This window comes from Callorhinchus milii, unplaced genomic scaffold (assembly GCF_018977255.1).
Source record: "Callorhinchus milii isolate IMCB2004 unplaced genomic scaffold, IMCB_Cmil_1.0 Scaffold15, whole genome shotgun sequence".
Taxonomy (NCBI): Eukaryota; Metazoa; Chordata; class Chondrichthyes; order Chimaeriformes; family Callorhinchidae; genus Callorhinchus; species Callorhinchus milii.
The window spans coordinates 3,321,963-3,338,600 of NW_024704756.1; the positions used below are offsets into that span (position 1 = coordinate 3,321,963).

General features: G+C 39.3%; 1 protein-coding gene across 2 annotated transcripts; it reads right to left on the minus strand.

Moving 5' to 3' along the window:
- Positions 1–2,167: 2,167 nt before the first annotated feature.
- LOC103177317 (zinc finger protein 185-like) lies at positions 2,168–15,470 on the minus strand. 2 transcript variants are annotated; one of them, XM_007891443.2, is made up of 13 exons: positions 15,244–15,470; positions 11,411–11,538; positions 10,780–10,861; positions 10,182–10,326; positions 9,034–9,123; positions 8,122–8,211; positions 7,583–7,639; positions 6,252–6,353; positions 5,758–5,853; positions 5,093–5,173; positions 4,259–4,346; positions 3,653–3,758; positions 2,168–2,730 (listed from the first exon to the last, which is right to left on the minus strand). In XM_007891443.2, the coding sequence occupies exons 3-13, from the start codon at positions 10,820–10,822 to the stop codon at positions 2,726–2,728; spliced, it is 903 nt and encodes a 300-aa protein (XP_007889634.2). In that variant the 5' UTR covers positions 10,823–10,861; positions 11,411–11,538; positions 15,244–15,470; the 3' UTR covers positions 2,168–2,725. The 2 variants fall into 2 exon arrangements, with proteins under 2 accessions (XP_007889634.2, XP_007889626.2); XM_007891435.2 differs by lacking the exon at positions 11,411–11,538 and having other exon boundaries at positions 2,169–2,730.
- Positions 15,471–16,638: the final 1,168 nt, after the last annotated feature.

Sequence of the window (16,638 nt, forward strand, 5' to 3'; positions counted from 1 at the left end):
GGCGGGAAGCGGCGAGCGGTTCAAATGCACAAGCGAACCCGGCGACGTCACAAACCGTCAGGCGAGTCACGTGGCAGGGCCGCTTCCCGCGGGACGCCCAGAGCCGCCGCCGCCATTATCGTCATCGCCGCCATCACCGACCGCACAGGGGGCCTCCCCTCCTGTTTACCGTGAGCGGGTAGATTGACAGGGCCCATCGCCACACGCAGGCACCTGTCGACAGCCAGAATCTGTCTGGATAGCACAATGGTCACCTTTATCTCTGCACAGTCTCTTCCCCCCAAAAAACAACAACAACAACAACTTCTTACATAGCGCCCTCCCCTCAGGGCAGGGTCTCGGAGCGCTTAACAGTGGCGCAGCCTGACTCCGACCCGGGGTGAGGGGGGGCAGTGGGGGAGGTGGCCGTAAGCACGGTCGAAGAAGAAAGTTTTCAGGCGGGACTTGAGAGAGGGGCCAAGGCGGAGGGATCGAGGGAGAGTGTGCCAGGGTTTTTGGGGCGTAGTGGCTGACCTCCATTGGTGGGGCGGAGGGTGCGAGGGGACCGCGCAGGAGTCCGGTGCCAGTGGAGCGGAGGCGCCGGGTGGTGGACTGGGGGAGTGAGGAGGTCCGAGGGGTAGGGAGGTGCCAGAGAGTGAAGGGGTTGGAATACGAGAGCGAGGATCTTGAAGTCGATATTATAGATCTCCCGATCAATGATGCAATGATCCTTGAGTGACCAATTTATAAAATATTCTATAACTACAACAACACTACAACAAAATTACATTTATAGAGCGCCTTTCACGTCGGGAGGACGTCCCAAAGCGCTGAACAGTCAGGTGTCGGTTGGGGGAGGGGTAGTGTAGGGGTGAGGGGAAGGCAAGAGAGGTGGGAGGGCGACCGAAGGCACGGCCGAAGAGAAGGGTCTTGAGACCGGCCTTGAAGGAGGCAAGAGAGGAAGCGAGGCGAAGTGACTGTGGGATGGAGTTCCAGAGTGTGGGGGCAGAGAGGCTGAAAGCCCGGCCACTGATGGTAGGGCGGGTCGGGCGGAAGACATGGAGCAGCCGGAGCCCACTGAACGGAGGGTTGGGCAGGTTGGTAGGGAGTCAGCAGGTCAGAGAGGTAGGAGGGGGCAAGGCCATGGATGGCCTTAAAGGTGAGGACAAGGATCTTGAACTCGATCCTCTGGGGGATGGGGAGCCAGTGGAGTCGGGCGAGGGTGGGAGTGATGGGGTCCCGGAGCCATAACCAAATACTATGGCTTGTTTTTGCTACGTCAGTGTATCTTTTTGTCCAAAGCTTTGTTCTGCCCAAATCACTGGTTAGACTAGGGTTACCAGACACTTGCAGCCCAATTGCCCACTCCTTCATTCGAGCCACTGCCGTTCAGGAATATATAGTAAGTTCCACCTTATGCAACAGAACTTCTGTTATGACTAAATCCAGCTTCCTATGCAAACCTTTTGCTCACCAGCCTGCTTTGTGTCCCCCCATCTGCCTCACCATCAGCTGGCAGTCTTTCTGCCCCTCCACTCTCTGGGTCTTCATTCTGACTCGCTCCCTCCATCAACTCGTTTACCGTCTGCTACCTTCATCTTTGACCATGCTTTTGATTGTCTTTTCCCTCCCTCACGGCCTCAAGACCTGAACCTCGGATTGCAATGAGGAGGAAGGCAGCCAATGACATTCTGCAGCAGTTTCTTGATTCTTCAAGGAGAAAGGTGTGTTTCAGTTTACCTCATTTCATGCTAGGTCTTCCATGCTGTCTCTGAAACACTTTGTGACATTATTCTATGTGAAAGGGAGTATACAAATGCGAGTTGTTGTGTTGTATATACAAATATAAGGTCAATTCACTTTACAGTATATTCTGTGAAGCGCTTTGAGACATCGAGAAGACGTGAAAAGCGCTATATCAAATGCAAGGATTATTATTATTATTGTACGAAGCCCTTTGAGATTCTCAAACCCTGCCAGTACTGCCGCTCACCAACCTGCTTCATGCCCCCCATCTGCCTCACCATTGACATGCAAGGTGCTGGATACTGTATATGTAAATTGTACTACTGTATTAGTTCATTACCAGGCTCCCCACAAAAACTCTATCTAGGACTCTTCAACTCTGCTGCAATTTCTTTCCTTCACATTACATATGAAAAGACTTGCAGCCCAAATGCCCACTCCTTCACAAGAACCAGACTAGTGCCTTCCAGTTATATTTAGTAAGTTGCACCTTGTGCAACAGAATTTCTGTTATGAGCAAATCCAACTCCAATATCTTACGGTAATCCCTGAAATCCAGTACAATTTAACTCTCTCAACAGCAGCTGTTTATTTAAAAAGAAACAGATCCCAACATTTCCTATCCTGAAATTGTTGCTGAAGGTATACATTTAATGATTCACATCACCCAATGGTCACACAGAAAGCTAATGATTAAACATGTTAAATTACATAATGACATAAGGTACTTAAACATGTTAACATTTATTGATAGGTTAGAACAGAAGATCATAGAAGACAAAGATAAAATGTAATACAGGCAGTCATTTTCTGTTGTTAGGGACGTATGTTATTATAATCTGTGTGTACGGTATTTGTAATCACAGCAAAATCTAATTCACATTCAAAGGATAACATTGTAAGTTGCAAAAGAAGAAAAAATTGCTTCATTCACAAAGTAGGACTATGGTTCCTTTCACAATTCAAAGTCCTCTTTGTTTATTCTGAAGTTGAATGAAGTTTAATCTGAAAGGGAAGTTAAATGAGTTTCTTTTAAATAGATCAAGCTAAATTGATTAAAATTTGCAATTCTAGGGAATTCTAGGCTCTGGGACAGCTGGTCTGTTTTGTTTAGCTCACAAACTTGCTGAAAATACATTAGTACCACAATACAATGCTACTGAGAAATCAAGAGCAACTTCAGTACTGTATTATTAATGTTTAATAAAATGTACCTTCAAAACAATTCTAAAGAAAAATGAAACCATTTTAAAAGCATTCAGTCTAACTCTACCTGACTTTTCTGCTCATTTTCTCTTCTACCTCATTTTCTTCTTTCTATATTTAATAATTTAACTCATTTTACATCATTTCTAAACTAAATTGAACATTATTTTTGATATTCATTTTAGATCTGGGTCCTAGATAAATAATATTCAGCCACGGCTTAGTTAAGCACAGTTTCCTATGACCTGTGATGTGAATTTCCCACTTCCTCGAAGTAATACTGCATTGTTTTGCAATTTTTTCCTTCCTCTCGTTGAAGTTCCTTTTTCATTCTACAAAAAACTGATGGTCCATGCGCAGAACTATTATTTGTGTGTGAGCTTTGATAATTAGTATTGGCAGGCCATTTGACCACAGGGGAACTGTCCTATCCTCACTCAACATTCACAGGCTCACATTTTGGCAGTGGGTCAATATTTATTAATAAGGAGCAGGAACCCTGGCAAAATATCCTAGGATCGCTAAGAATTATTGTTGAAATCAGCTAAATAAGCACAGACCAAGGATCTGTGCTGGGCCCTTCCTTGTCTGTATGATTCAACTAATCATCAATCAAACTTACTGAGCTGAGCCATCAAAAGTGTTCAGTAACAGACACTTAATTGAGTGTGATAATTTATTTGGATGGAATTCTAATTCATTGATCATGATAAGGACCCACCTTCTAGTAATTTATCATAGCATTCTTCACAGTGCACAATCCTGCTATGAATCCACAAGTTATCTCCAGCTTCCAAGTCTCCCAGGGGTGCACTGCATTTGCCACACTGCAGAAGTACACAAAAACAGAGCAGTTTAATTCTCACTCTTACTTTCCCATTGCACTCACCACTTTAGAAATTATTATTATTATAGAAATGTATTAATTAATCAGTGTTTAAACTCAATCAGTCGTGATGCAACATCAGAGCATTCAAAATACTTGCCAGACATACAGGTAGTTTTATGGGGTTGGAGTCCTGTCTTACTCTCCAGTCTATCAGTTAAGCGAGATGAGTGTCAATAATTCTCAATTCAGCACCATACTGGGTGATGAAAGATGTTAAGATATTGATGGTTTGGATACTTTTATCAGTTATGACATATATCATGTCAAACTTTGGTAGAGCAGTGCAAGCTGGCAGCACAGATCATACAGGAGAGCCAGCTGCTTTCGTCCTAAAAAGTACCCAGTGACTGGGAAAGGCTGAAAATGTCCTGTGCGAATATCAAAACTATGTTTACAACAAAAAGTGTTCTCAGTTTCCTGCAATTATGCAGCATTTACCTTAAAACAGGATGGGTGGCTACAGATGTTCAGATGTTCAATTATTATCTTGATGTCTTCCAGAGCCATTCCACAAAAGGTGCACTCCCTGTCCAAAACAGTTAAAACAATTGTAACTTGGTCATCTTTGCCAAGCTGTTCCTTATCCTGTGTGTTCCCATTATTTAGAGGAAATTAGCACAACTTCGTCTAAGTTACACTGAATGGCAAATCACTGTAGGAATGTAGATGCCAAAGGGGAAGAATATGAAGTGAAATTAATGTACAATATATAAGCAACCAGTTTTGATTGGTCTGTATGTTTAGTCCAGTCATAAATGCAAATATGTGAGAGAAACTGAGGATACTCATTTGTAAGTCACAGAAGCTATTGAATATGCAATGATTCAGGAGCTGAAAACTGTATTTTGTATGTACTTTTGGCAGTAAATACAGTATGTGGAAATGGTCATCTGATTTATGGTATAAAGTCTACATCCAATGACAGCACTTTGTATTCTCAGCCTTTATATCATATTTGTGTAGACAGATTTTATGAATCAGGCTAACTGAATCAGGCTACATGTATGCATTGGGGAAATGGCAGGAGAGTTCAGTATTCAGTGCCCTAGGACATCCTCCCAATGTGAAAGGTGCTTTACAATTTTGTTGTTGTTGAGAATGAGGTTGAACGGATAGCTCTTGGGACAAATGGCCTTCTTCTGTATAGTAAATTATGATTTATTTTGGGACATTTGATGACAATTTGGAGAATTAAAAAGAATGTTATTTGGTTTCTTGTAGAAATAGTTTGCCAGATTATTTCAGATAATACGCACAGTAAACAGGATTTACCTCTCTGGAGCCTGAAACAATTCAGGATCTACTTTTGCCATCAGTACGTTGTGAATTTCTTTTTTTATAACAATCACATTCCTGTTGTGGGAAATAATAGAAAATTGTTAAAAGCAGAATAGAATTTAATCTGATTTCACAGAAAACATAATGGAAGAAATTCCACTCAAAGGTAAAACAGATAAAAGAGGCAGAGAGAAAACGTAGACCACCAGTAGCCAAGTGAATAGAGATACAACACAGTGCAGTACTAGATTATATATTCCAGAAAGTCAGAACTTCAAATCCCACTTTGTGCTTAGTTTGTGGAACAATGGCAATTAGGACAAAGTAGCGGTGAGTGAGTTTGTAGACCTTAGAACTATATCCTAGACCTAGATGATGAAAAAAGATATCCAAGAGGACAAGAGAAAAAAAGGACAGAAAAAAGCGAGAAATAAACATGGAAAGCCATATGTATGGAATACAACAACTTGCATTTATGTAGACTTATGCATTAAAGAAAATTCAAAAACATTTAATGATTGACTGACGCTGAGCAAGAATGGGAAGAAATTTAGATGCATCTCAGCACTTGGTAAGATTGACAAGTTTTCCCTGTTTGTTTCTCCGTTTTACTGAATACCTTTGCCAAGTCGAAGAAAGTACTAAATGGGTAGATTTACCTCTGGTCCACAGATCCTGGAATTTCATCATTTCTATTACCAGTCTTAATGTCCGATAGCTCTCCAGAATCATCTCCAAAGGGAAGTAACTCAGATCTATTAAAACAAATACACTTAAGACAGTTAAAGAATTCTCTTGAACATTTTCACTCTCCCACCTCACTAAATCATTATTTTCTCTCTGTCCTGGAAAAGGATCTAGTTCTCCCCGATTCCCATTTATACTGTTTGCAGCAATGCCTTTTCCTTGTAAATTTATTATATCTATTACAGTTTTTTATGAAAATATTTTCCTAAAATTTCTAAGTACCTTATTTTTACATGATGTTCCCATCTATGTATCCCATCCCATTTAAGTGCTCTGAGACACTACCCTGGGTAGAGGGTATATATAAGTGCAACTTGTTGTATGTAGTATATAGCTGTAGGTCATAGACTTTCATGGGCACAGAGCTACTTCTGCTGACATTGGGCATCATTTCTTTCAGACTTACTTCTCTTGGTCATTGTAGAATTTGGGGCTGCTGTTCATTATCAGTTTCGAAGAAGCAACTACTTCCATTGACCCTTTTGACAAGTTCATTGGATTCACAGGACTGAAAATAAAACAACCTTAGAATATAGGAAATTACTGACCATGAGATAACAACATTCTCTAGATATTCATAGTTAAACTGTTATTTTACAATTTACAGTTAATTAGCATCCTTCACATTGGGAGGATGTCCCTAAGCAGTTGACAAAAGGGCTTATAAAAGAAGATCGCCATTAAATCAATTTCTATTTTAATAGACCAAGCAGGTTAATTAATATAAATTGTAATACCTGTCACTTAACTGGCATTCTGGTATAAATTTGACGTGACTGAAAAGCAGGGGAAGAAGTTGATAGGTGATTGTTCAGGGGAAATTACAAGGGCCTGTAACTATGTTAATTTCTTATTAATTAAATTAATGATTTGTTTCAGTTAATTAAATAAAGATTGCCAGCAATTCCCACTGTACATGCGCTTAAACGGTTTACACAATGAACATAATAAACCTATTGACTAGGTGCACTCTGGCATGCAAGACTGGATTAGATTGTTGACTAGTTGAATTCTGCTGGATTTTGAATTTAAAATTTTTCTCAATCTAGAAACAGGATTACAGAGTGCAATCTAAAGCACTCTTGCTGACATTGAAGATCAATCTTTGTTGATGCACAATTTCTGAGCTCAAAAATCCATAAAAATAAAAAAATGCAGTTGTGGTCTCTGATTGATTTGGAACAGAATTGTACAAAGCTTTTAGGTAAGTGTCATTGATATTGACAGTTTCAAGTAAGGTGGCGAACCTTCCAGAATCATTAGTTCTGTTTATTTTGGGGGACGGCTTTTGTAGTTACTGTAATGTAGACCTGTTTAAGAGTCAAGTGAAGTCAAAGAAATATGATCAGTACTGTGGTTTGAAATTCAAAAACCCCTTTCTCCAATTGGGGTGAAAATTGTGACCTGTGATGTGTTAGTTGTCATTGGTAATAATTTAACACTTGATATATCACATCCTTCATCCTAAATATCTAATATTTTGTTAAATGTCTCAATCAATCAATCAATCAATCAAATGACTGGGCCTTCATGAGTTGTTAATCGGGGGTGGCTGTTGAACGGATTTGGTTGGTTAAATACGTTTTACTGTACCTCAGCAGAAATGAACAGCAAATCACTATGGCAAAGTATATGAAAGAATGAGTGTGTGTATATTTCGAAATCTAACAATCCTGAAACATTATTCGCAAAAATAAACTCACCATATCCTTTTAATTCTATCCTATCATTTCTTACCTGGTGCTGCCATTACAGACCCGTGAAGAGGGGATGGTTTCCTCATTAACTATGACTCTTTGAAAGGAAAAATAGCTCAATTTACATGTGTAGAAAACAATGTGCAAATAGTTTTGAAAAATCTCCTCAAAATGCCATGGCAGCTATTTATAAAATGACAGAATCCTGCTTTAATACCAAAAATGATACATTTGTAAATTTGAATATATGATAATAACAAATGGAGTACATCCTGACATTCTTGTTAGAGAGAGGTAAATAAATATGAGAAGACATGGATATCATTCAAAGATATGATATGCACCAATTTAATAGTAGGGCATAGGAATGGCAGCTACATTGTTCTAATGAGCAAAACATAATAATCCTTAAAATTAATTTCAATATTTGATCAATTTCTAAACTGAGGCTCTTTTCTTGTTCATTTTATTATTATTACAGTAATAATAATGCTTGTATTTTAATCCTTGTACTCAGGTTCTTCAAATATTATTGTGTTTTACAATTAAATGATGTAGAAAGGCAATGTACATTCTCACCTTCTAGCAACAAATGTAGGAGATGGGAAGTTTGCCTGCGGAGTTGAAATTTTTTGGGAATTAGAGACCGGGCCAGTGTTAGTGTTAAGGCTGTAAGAGAGAGCAATTTGTAGGGATTACTGTGATTTGCAATTATTATCATTGCTATAAATTGACAGAGTACACTCTATAATTGAATACACTTGGTAAGACAAAGGCAACCCTCCCCAGATTCAAATCAAGTGGCTCTCAAGCAGAGAATCAACCTACTAGTATTATACTATGTCAACTTGGGTCAGTTGGTAGCACTTTTGTATATGAATCAGAAGGTAGTGGTGCAAGCTCCATGCTGGGACTTTGAACTCACTGGCCAGGCTATCTTCTCTAGTGCAGTACTAGAGGAGTGCTGGAATGTGGAAGCTGCTATTCTTTATATAAGATGTAAAACTAAGGCCCCATCTGCCTGTACAGGTAGACATTAAATATCTCATTGCACTTGAAAAGAGAAGGGAGTTTCTCCTGGTGTCTTGGACGACAATCCCTCAGATAAAACTGGTTATTGGCTAGGCTGTTTGTGAAACATTGCTGTGCACAAGAGTCAGTTCACCTACAAATAACATACTTACTACACTTAATAGTAAATCGTTTGAGTGTTTGTTAATATGCATTCCATTTACATTATACCCCAGGTAGTTAGAAATTATTATGACCTTCGGCATATTCTTTGGGTGAACATGATTCATCCTCAGAACTGTTCGTCTTGTTCAGTGAATTATTCAATGAATGTCTACAGCAAAGGTCTATAGGTTTGGATGAAAAAGATTGAATGCTGTGTTGAACGTGACGGTTTGGCATCAAAGGAATATTGTGAGATTATCCTCCATTCTTTACTAATTGTATAATGGTACAAAGAAGCAAAAATAATATCCTCACCTTCTCACTGCAAATGTTGGAGGTGAGGATTCTGTCACTGGAGCCGAAGAGTCTTTGCTGTCAGTATCATCATCAGCATAAGCATTCAGCCTGTGACAAAGGTAAAGCTCCAAGGTGTATTTAGGATTTCTCATAATGTATCATTGATACTATGATAAAGTAAGTCATACACTCAAATGTACAGTGAGCTGATCAACAGCTGACCAAATATCAGCACAAAACAAGCCCTACAGAATCAACTGCAAAGTGTGTTCACCTGAGTCGGGAAGAGTTGAAATGTGAAGGTTTTGAAAGGCGTTAAATAAAAAGGATTTGGTTGGAAATGCTCAAAGTAGCATCAACCCTTCTGGACAGTGATCATGATAAAGTATTCAGAAGCTCTAAGTTCTAGCAATGTGCATTGTCTTGAGTCAATTAAAACAATTGCCCCTCCGCTATAACTGATATAGTCTATTGCTACTGTGTCAGTGAAAGTCTTTTTTTAATCCCTCATCAATTTTCGCCCTCCTCTTCTGAAGAAGTTCAACTGTTTTTTTCCTTCAATTGGGATTCAGTTAAACACTCGAGCAATACGATTCAGTGTTGTAAAGTGACCGAAACCTCACCCGTTGATTGCTTGTACACTCTCAAGTTTCTTTTCTCTACTCAGGTTTGATGTCTCAGTTTTAGCTACCATTGAGAAGCATGAGCCAGGAGCAGACAAGAACGAAAAACAATGTGAGGACAGGAATAGTGGTAAATCAGAACAGACAACAACTATAATGATAATAACTTGCAATTATATAACGCTCCTCACGCAGGGTAGCGGCCCATAATAATAATAATAATCCTTGCATTTGATATAGCGCCTTATTAAGTCGTTGAGAAGCACATGACAGATTATACTGTAAAGTAGAATGACTATTTTGTGGGCAAAACGCAGCAGCCAGTTTGTACACAGAGGTGTCCCACTAACAGCCATGCAGTGAGTGATCAATTTTATCTGAATTTGATATTGTGCCTTTCACTTCGGAAAGACATCCCAAAGTGCCTCCGAGGTAAAGTGCAAAGGAAGTGATTGTAGTGTGTTTTATTACAATATACAATATATATACAATATATACTACAATATACATTCAGAAGGTTGGTGGAGCTAATGTTGCCCTTACTGTGGTATGCCGTCTTCCTCAAGCCCAACCTGATTGCTGTATATCCAGCTACTGTCATCCTTCAAAGGAATTCTCTTTAACATCTGGTTAATCACATGCTGTCTGTCCTCCTCCGCAGGAGACGTGAACTTCGGGGATCCAAAGTCTGAGGAAGATTAAAAAAGCGGGTGGAAAGCACTTTCTCACCGCAGACAAATATCTTGCCACCAAAACTGAGATATGTCTGGGTTACCCCAATGATGACAGAGACAACACTCTTGCTGGTGCGCAGATATGTTGACAAATTTAAGAGCTTAAAATTTAATTTTGTGCAGAATTGTGGAAAATTCCTTAAATTCAGCTTTAATTTGGTGGCTAGTGTTCTGTAGTTTTCTTAAAATCAACTGCCATACTGAATAAGAAGTAACTAACCCTATGATTGTCAGATTAACACAAACACAGACCTTGCAGGCTGTCAGAATCATAGGATTGTCAGGTTAGTGTAACCACAGGATAATTGAGTCTAATCAAAATGTTATACGACTCATAATTAGCACAAAAGGGCTTGCTTGATTTTGAAGTTGGTTGCATGGTTTAGTAGACAGGAGAGCGGCCTTACCTTTCTTGACCGTAACATAGTTGTTACTGCCGTTTGTTGTCATATTGAAAGATTTGTGGGTTCCGATGCTCAAGCCAGACCCCTGGTGAAAGATGTACAATCTTTACAAAACAAAGTTAATGGAGTAGGTGCATTACAACATCAAAATGTGTCTGAGCACACAGGCTATGAAGTACAGCTCAAAGAAAATGGATGCTGGAAGTCTGATATAACAACTAAATGTTAGAAACATGCAGTGGACTAATCATGCAAACAATACAGCACATAAAGGGTTATTCAACCCATTGTGTCTTTGCTGGTATGTGCCCCCTCCACTGGAGCTATCCACTCTAATCCCATTTCCCTGCTCTTTCTGCTTGCCTTTTATTATTTTTCCTCTAAATATTTATCCGTTTATATCAGCATCTAAAAGGGAGCGATAGGTTAACATTTTGAGTAAGACCCTTTGGAAGAAATGTAAAATTGTTCATTGATGCACACAGCAGAATGTAAACTTAGATTACCTGTATAACACAGGAGTCAAAGCACTAATCCGGTTACATTCAAGTACTGTTACCAGCAATTCTGAGGTCTGCCAATTGTAACATCATTCTCCCAGTACAACACTATGGAAATAAGTCATTTTCGATACCTGAGATCTTAATTGAAATATTCCTTTGTCAAGTGTTCAGTGAGTGTCACTGATTTACAGCTCTGATGTGTTTCCAATTAACCGATTAAATCCAATTCACTCTTCGCCAAAGAGGTGTCCCAGGGTACCTTTGAATTGAAGTTAATTTCTCACTGGGATGGTCAACTAGTTCAGCAACATTCCGCAAAGTTCTTTCATTTTTTCACAACGTATCACAAATGCATTTCACAATAAAAAGCCAATTCTAATCCGAAAAACTGTGGACAAGTACAACATTGGCTCATAAACATTTTACTTCTTATTACTGTAATAATAAGTAGCAATTGTTTCTACATTAGAAAAGTATTTGGAAGCTGATTTAATTTGTTTAGTTAGAATGCAACTGACTGTTTGATATATTCTCCTTTTACATCTTCAGGGAGTTAGCAGATGCTATGCAAGCCATTTGCCCCACTGCCTCTGGAAATTGGGCACTATCCACTATAGTGCAGCTTCAGTACTAAATGCCCATCACACCCACATACTTCCTCTCTCACATTTCCACAACGCATTTTTTGAATGTTTTTGGCTTTTTTTTGCCCTCCAATTGTTTATCCAAATACTGGAATTAATCTGCACTAGAAAAATCCTTCAGACAACAATGAGATAAATGACCAACACAGAGGGAAACACGGCAGCCGTTTCCACCCAGGAGTGTCCCACAAACAGTTATGTGTTTAAAGACTGATTAATTTAGATGGCTGTTGGTCAGCATACCAGGAGAAACTCCTTTTTTAGCAGCTCATCTTAAGGACAGCACCTCTGACAATACTGTGCTCCCTCCAATACTGCATTGGAATAACCGCGTAGATTATGCCCTTGTATGAGTAGCAATTGTTTTTTGTTAATTATAATTAGTCACCTCAATCGGAATAACAAAAACTGGATTCATAACTAATATAATTGGAGCAAATCCCATCTGTTTGTAGAGAATGCCAAAAGAATGATGAACATCATTTTCATATTTACGTGAAACTACAGTAGCTCACTTTCAAACCTGTTACTCTGGCTGCAGAATCTGGTAGAATTTCAGAGTAATGTGGAGGAGGATAACTAGTTTGGATAGTTGCAGTCAGGAGATTGATGATAAAGTCGGCCTGCTTGACCAACCATTCCAAGTTTATTTGCATTTTCTATGTAGTTTTTACAGTACATCATTGTGCCCTCCCCCCAGTGTGAAATACAATGCCCAGCTCAGTGTGCTCAAAGCTCCTTCGGACTCGCTGTTTATTTTGGTTGAAGGCAGCATTCCTGATTCCTGATCTCCAAAAATGTGGCTAGGAGTCCTATAGTATAGTGGTTAATGTGAGGACCCGGGTTCGATTCCCAGGCAGAGTGAAACCTTAGGCAAGTTTCCTTTCTCTGCCCGCCTCGGTTTACCTAGCGATAAGTAGGACTCCAGTTGTTAGTCGATTGGCGGGTTGTTTTCCAAGGGTAATAATCCGTCCACACTAAAAAATACATCACTCAATCCACTACTGTGCATAATTGGCTGCCACGTTTTGCCCACAAAATATGCAGTCAATCCACTTTACTGTATATTCTGTGAAGATATCTCAACGACAGGATAAGGCTCGATATCAAATTAAAAGATTATTATTATTATTAACCAGGTGATTAATGTCTTTGAATGGCAACAGACTTTTCTTTTTAGCACTATTTAAGTTTCTGGAATGGATCCAACCTCCCTTCTGGATAACCTCAGGCTGTGCTATGTTCCTTGAATGTTGATTATCCTGTACGGGGAGATTCCAGCCCCTCCTCTTGAGATGTCAATGTTATCTACCTCCAGCCCATTGATTGGAATGTAAGATGATAATTGAAGATATGAATCTCTTTGACTTTGTTCTGTCGATTGTTGCCTGTAAAACTTACAACCTGACTTTAAATTATTTTTGCATTCACTTATTAGAATGCACTTAGTAAAAGACAGTGAACATTACAGGGGATTATTCTATAATTGCCATTAAATTGACTAACGTTATTTGCTTGAGTTTATATGAGAAAGTTATATGTGCCCATTGCTGGATTAGTGAACTAGACAAAATAATCCTCCTTATTGCTCCATACTGAGTGCCAGCCATTGTCTATTCTATTGAGAAAGTGAGAATTAGGCGCAAGATCCATAGTACAATACATCACTAGGGTTAAACGATCAGAGAAGAAAATGATGTCAATGAAGAAGCAGGTGGCATTAAGCTTGGTCTTTAAATGCTTTTTGATTTAAAACCCAAGCAGTTAAATCTCTGGCGTGTGGGTTGGTAACCAGAGGATACAGATTTAAGATAATTGGCAAAAGAATTAGAGGGGAGCCAAGGATATTTTTTTTATCCAGAAAGTTGTTACAGTCTGGAATGCACTGCCGGAAAGGGCAGTGGAAGCAGATTCAAAAGTAACTTTCAAAAGGGAATTAGATATGTACTTGAAAAGGATGAATTTGCAGGGCAAAGGGGAAAGAGCAATGGGGTAGGACTAGTTGGTAGCTCTTTCAAAGAGCCAGCCGGCACTGGCACGATGGACCGAATTACCTCCTTGTGTTCTGTAAAATTCTATGATTAGAAAAGGAAGGGAAGAGTGAGAGAAAAGTGACGGAAGAAAGTAGTAGCATTGTCTAGGAATCTAAAAGAATGTTACTGACCTTCATTTCAACAACAAGATTACATTTGTATAGGGCCTTTCACGTTGGGAGGACATCCCTAGGCGCGGGACAGTGTACAGCATTTCAGACCCGAGCTGGGGTCAGGGAGGGAGAAGGAAAGGGAGGGGAAGGGGGGTGATCGATGGGTCGAAGAGAAGGGTGTAGAGCCGGGACTTGAAGGAGGCTAAGAAAGGGCGAGGCAGAGTGATTCAACTTCAATGCACTGAGGAAGATGATAGGAGCAAATGTGTAGCTTGTATATTGGTAGCAGAGTTTGTGAGAAACAAGAGAGGATAGTTTAAAGGAGCAATGACCATAACATGATCATTAAAATGAAACCAAGAAAGATTGTGACAGTTATTATAAACTCCCTTGAAATGTGTCACTACATTAAGAATAACACCAGTGTGTATGTTTTAAAACTAAGCGCTATAACTGGTAGCTGCCCTTTTCCCAGTGGTTTGGGAATATCAATAGAGCACCCAGCAAACTCTGGATATCCAAATTTTAGGACAAAAGTACTCAATTAAACATGTAATGAAAAAGGGGTAAATTGCCAGTCAACCTTTATCTTATTTTCAACTGTTCTTAATTCCCCGTTAACCAATGGTTTATAATTTTGAAAGGAAGAGTTACTTAGCACAGTTGCTCATGTTTGCAATTGTTTCCCCAACTTTTTAAATTTGGGTCTGCCAGGTAGGAGCTGCCGAGTTAGGGTTATTTCCTTACATCCGAAATCATAGTAGAACAAAAACCTGGGTACAAATGCTTACTCTTTTCTTGTCTTGAAGTCTAATATGACCCTAGATTCTGCATGCTGACTTTGTTTCTCATGGCCATAAGTTATGAATGCATGTCCTTATAATATTCTACCAGTATTTGAGTTACTTTAGGTATCTTTGTATACAATCTGTGTAGACAAGACATTGTAGAATGTGTAACTAATAGTGGAGCAAGTTGCAGAAATACCGTGCAAGCTTTATGGGTTACTTTGAATGTTTTATAATTGAAATATTACGTTAGAACACACACTTTTATAAAACATTCTTTTAAGTGGAATGACATTGTTTTGTAATTTCAGTTAGATCTTTTCAATTTAACACTGGAGACTTCCTTGTTAATCTGCCTGCTGCTGGAAAAGCGGACATGAACTCACCTGTACAGTAAAATAATTCAGTTGAACGTCAATGAGTCTCAGACTTCAGGCTCAGCTCTCCTCAAACAATGCTGTTCATTCAACAGTCATCAGATCAGATCAGATCTAGTAATTCAAGTGTTCCACAGCATGGAAAATAGTGAGTCTTAGTGCTGCCGGGCTGGTTATACCTACAGCCTCTCGTTTCTGGGTGGAGCTAAACATTTATCTTTAGGTTAAGTGGTGTGGAATAACATCTATTGGTTTCAGCTTTGTTTATGTGTAAATTCCTCACAACTCACATTGAATGTCAAAGTGCTATTGGAGATAAGTTTTTTTTCTTTTCGTGATAAGAACCTAAATCTATGGAATGCGTAGCTGAGAAGATCGTTCTCTGCCGCTTTCTAATCAGAATCAAATGTTGAAGTGCTACAATTGTATTTCTAAAATCCAGGTTTTTTCTGACACAACAGTCTCAGCAGATAGGATTGTCATTGATTTAAATAGATTTATATACACTGTACAGCACAGAAGCAGGCCATCTGGCACAACTAATCTGTGCTGGTGTTTCCTGGACAAGAATCTTTACATCCACTCCTTATTGCTTCCCATACCTTTCTATATATGGTAAAGTGAATTGACTGTATGTTTTGTGGGCAAAACGCGGCAGCCAATTGTGCACAGCGGTGTCCCACAAACAGTCGTGGTTTTAGTGACCTTTTTTTACCCCCGGAAAAGCAATCTGCCAATCGACTAACAACTGGTTTTCTACTTACTGCTAGGTAAACAGAGGCGTGTGGAGTAAAGAAACTAGTTCAATGTTTTGAACTGCCGGGAATCAATTCCAGATCCTCTTGCTTGCGAAGTGAGTGCTCTAACGACTAAGCTACAGGACTCCACAAATCCTTTACAATCTTGTAGTGTGCAACTGTTTGGTGAGCACAGGATGGGTCTTGATTATGATGTCGTACACTGGTGGAATAATAATAATAATCCTTGCATTTGATATAGCGCCTTATCACGTCTTTGAGACGTCTCAGTTTCCTTCTGCCTGGGCACATTTTCTGCCTAACATATGGCTTTCTGTACACCATTCTACCGATATGCTTATTGTGAAACCTTCTCCCCTGTGCTATCATTTCCATACTTACACCAACCATGATTCTCTTTAACAGAGCTAGGCTTGTACTGTATCTAATGGGAAGTGGGTTGAGATGGTAAACCAGTGGTAGCCAACCTTTTTGGTTTGCCAATAAAATGATCATAGAAATAACAAAATAGCATTGATTTGTCACAAATCAAGAAATATTCAACCAAGAAACATTTATTTTGTCACCATTGCGATATACTCACTTCACCTAGACCACAATTATTATAATAATTATTATTATTTACCAAAACTACTATGAAAACTAA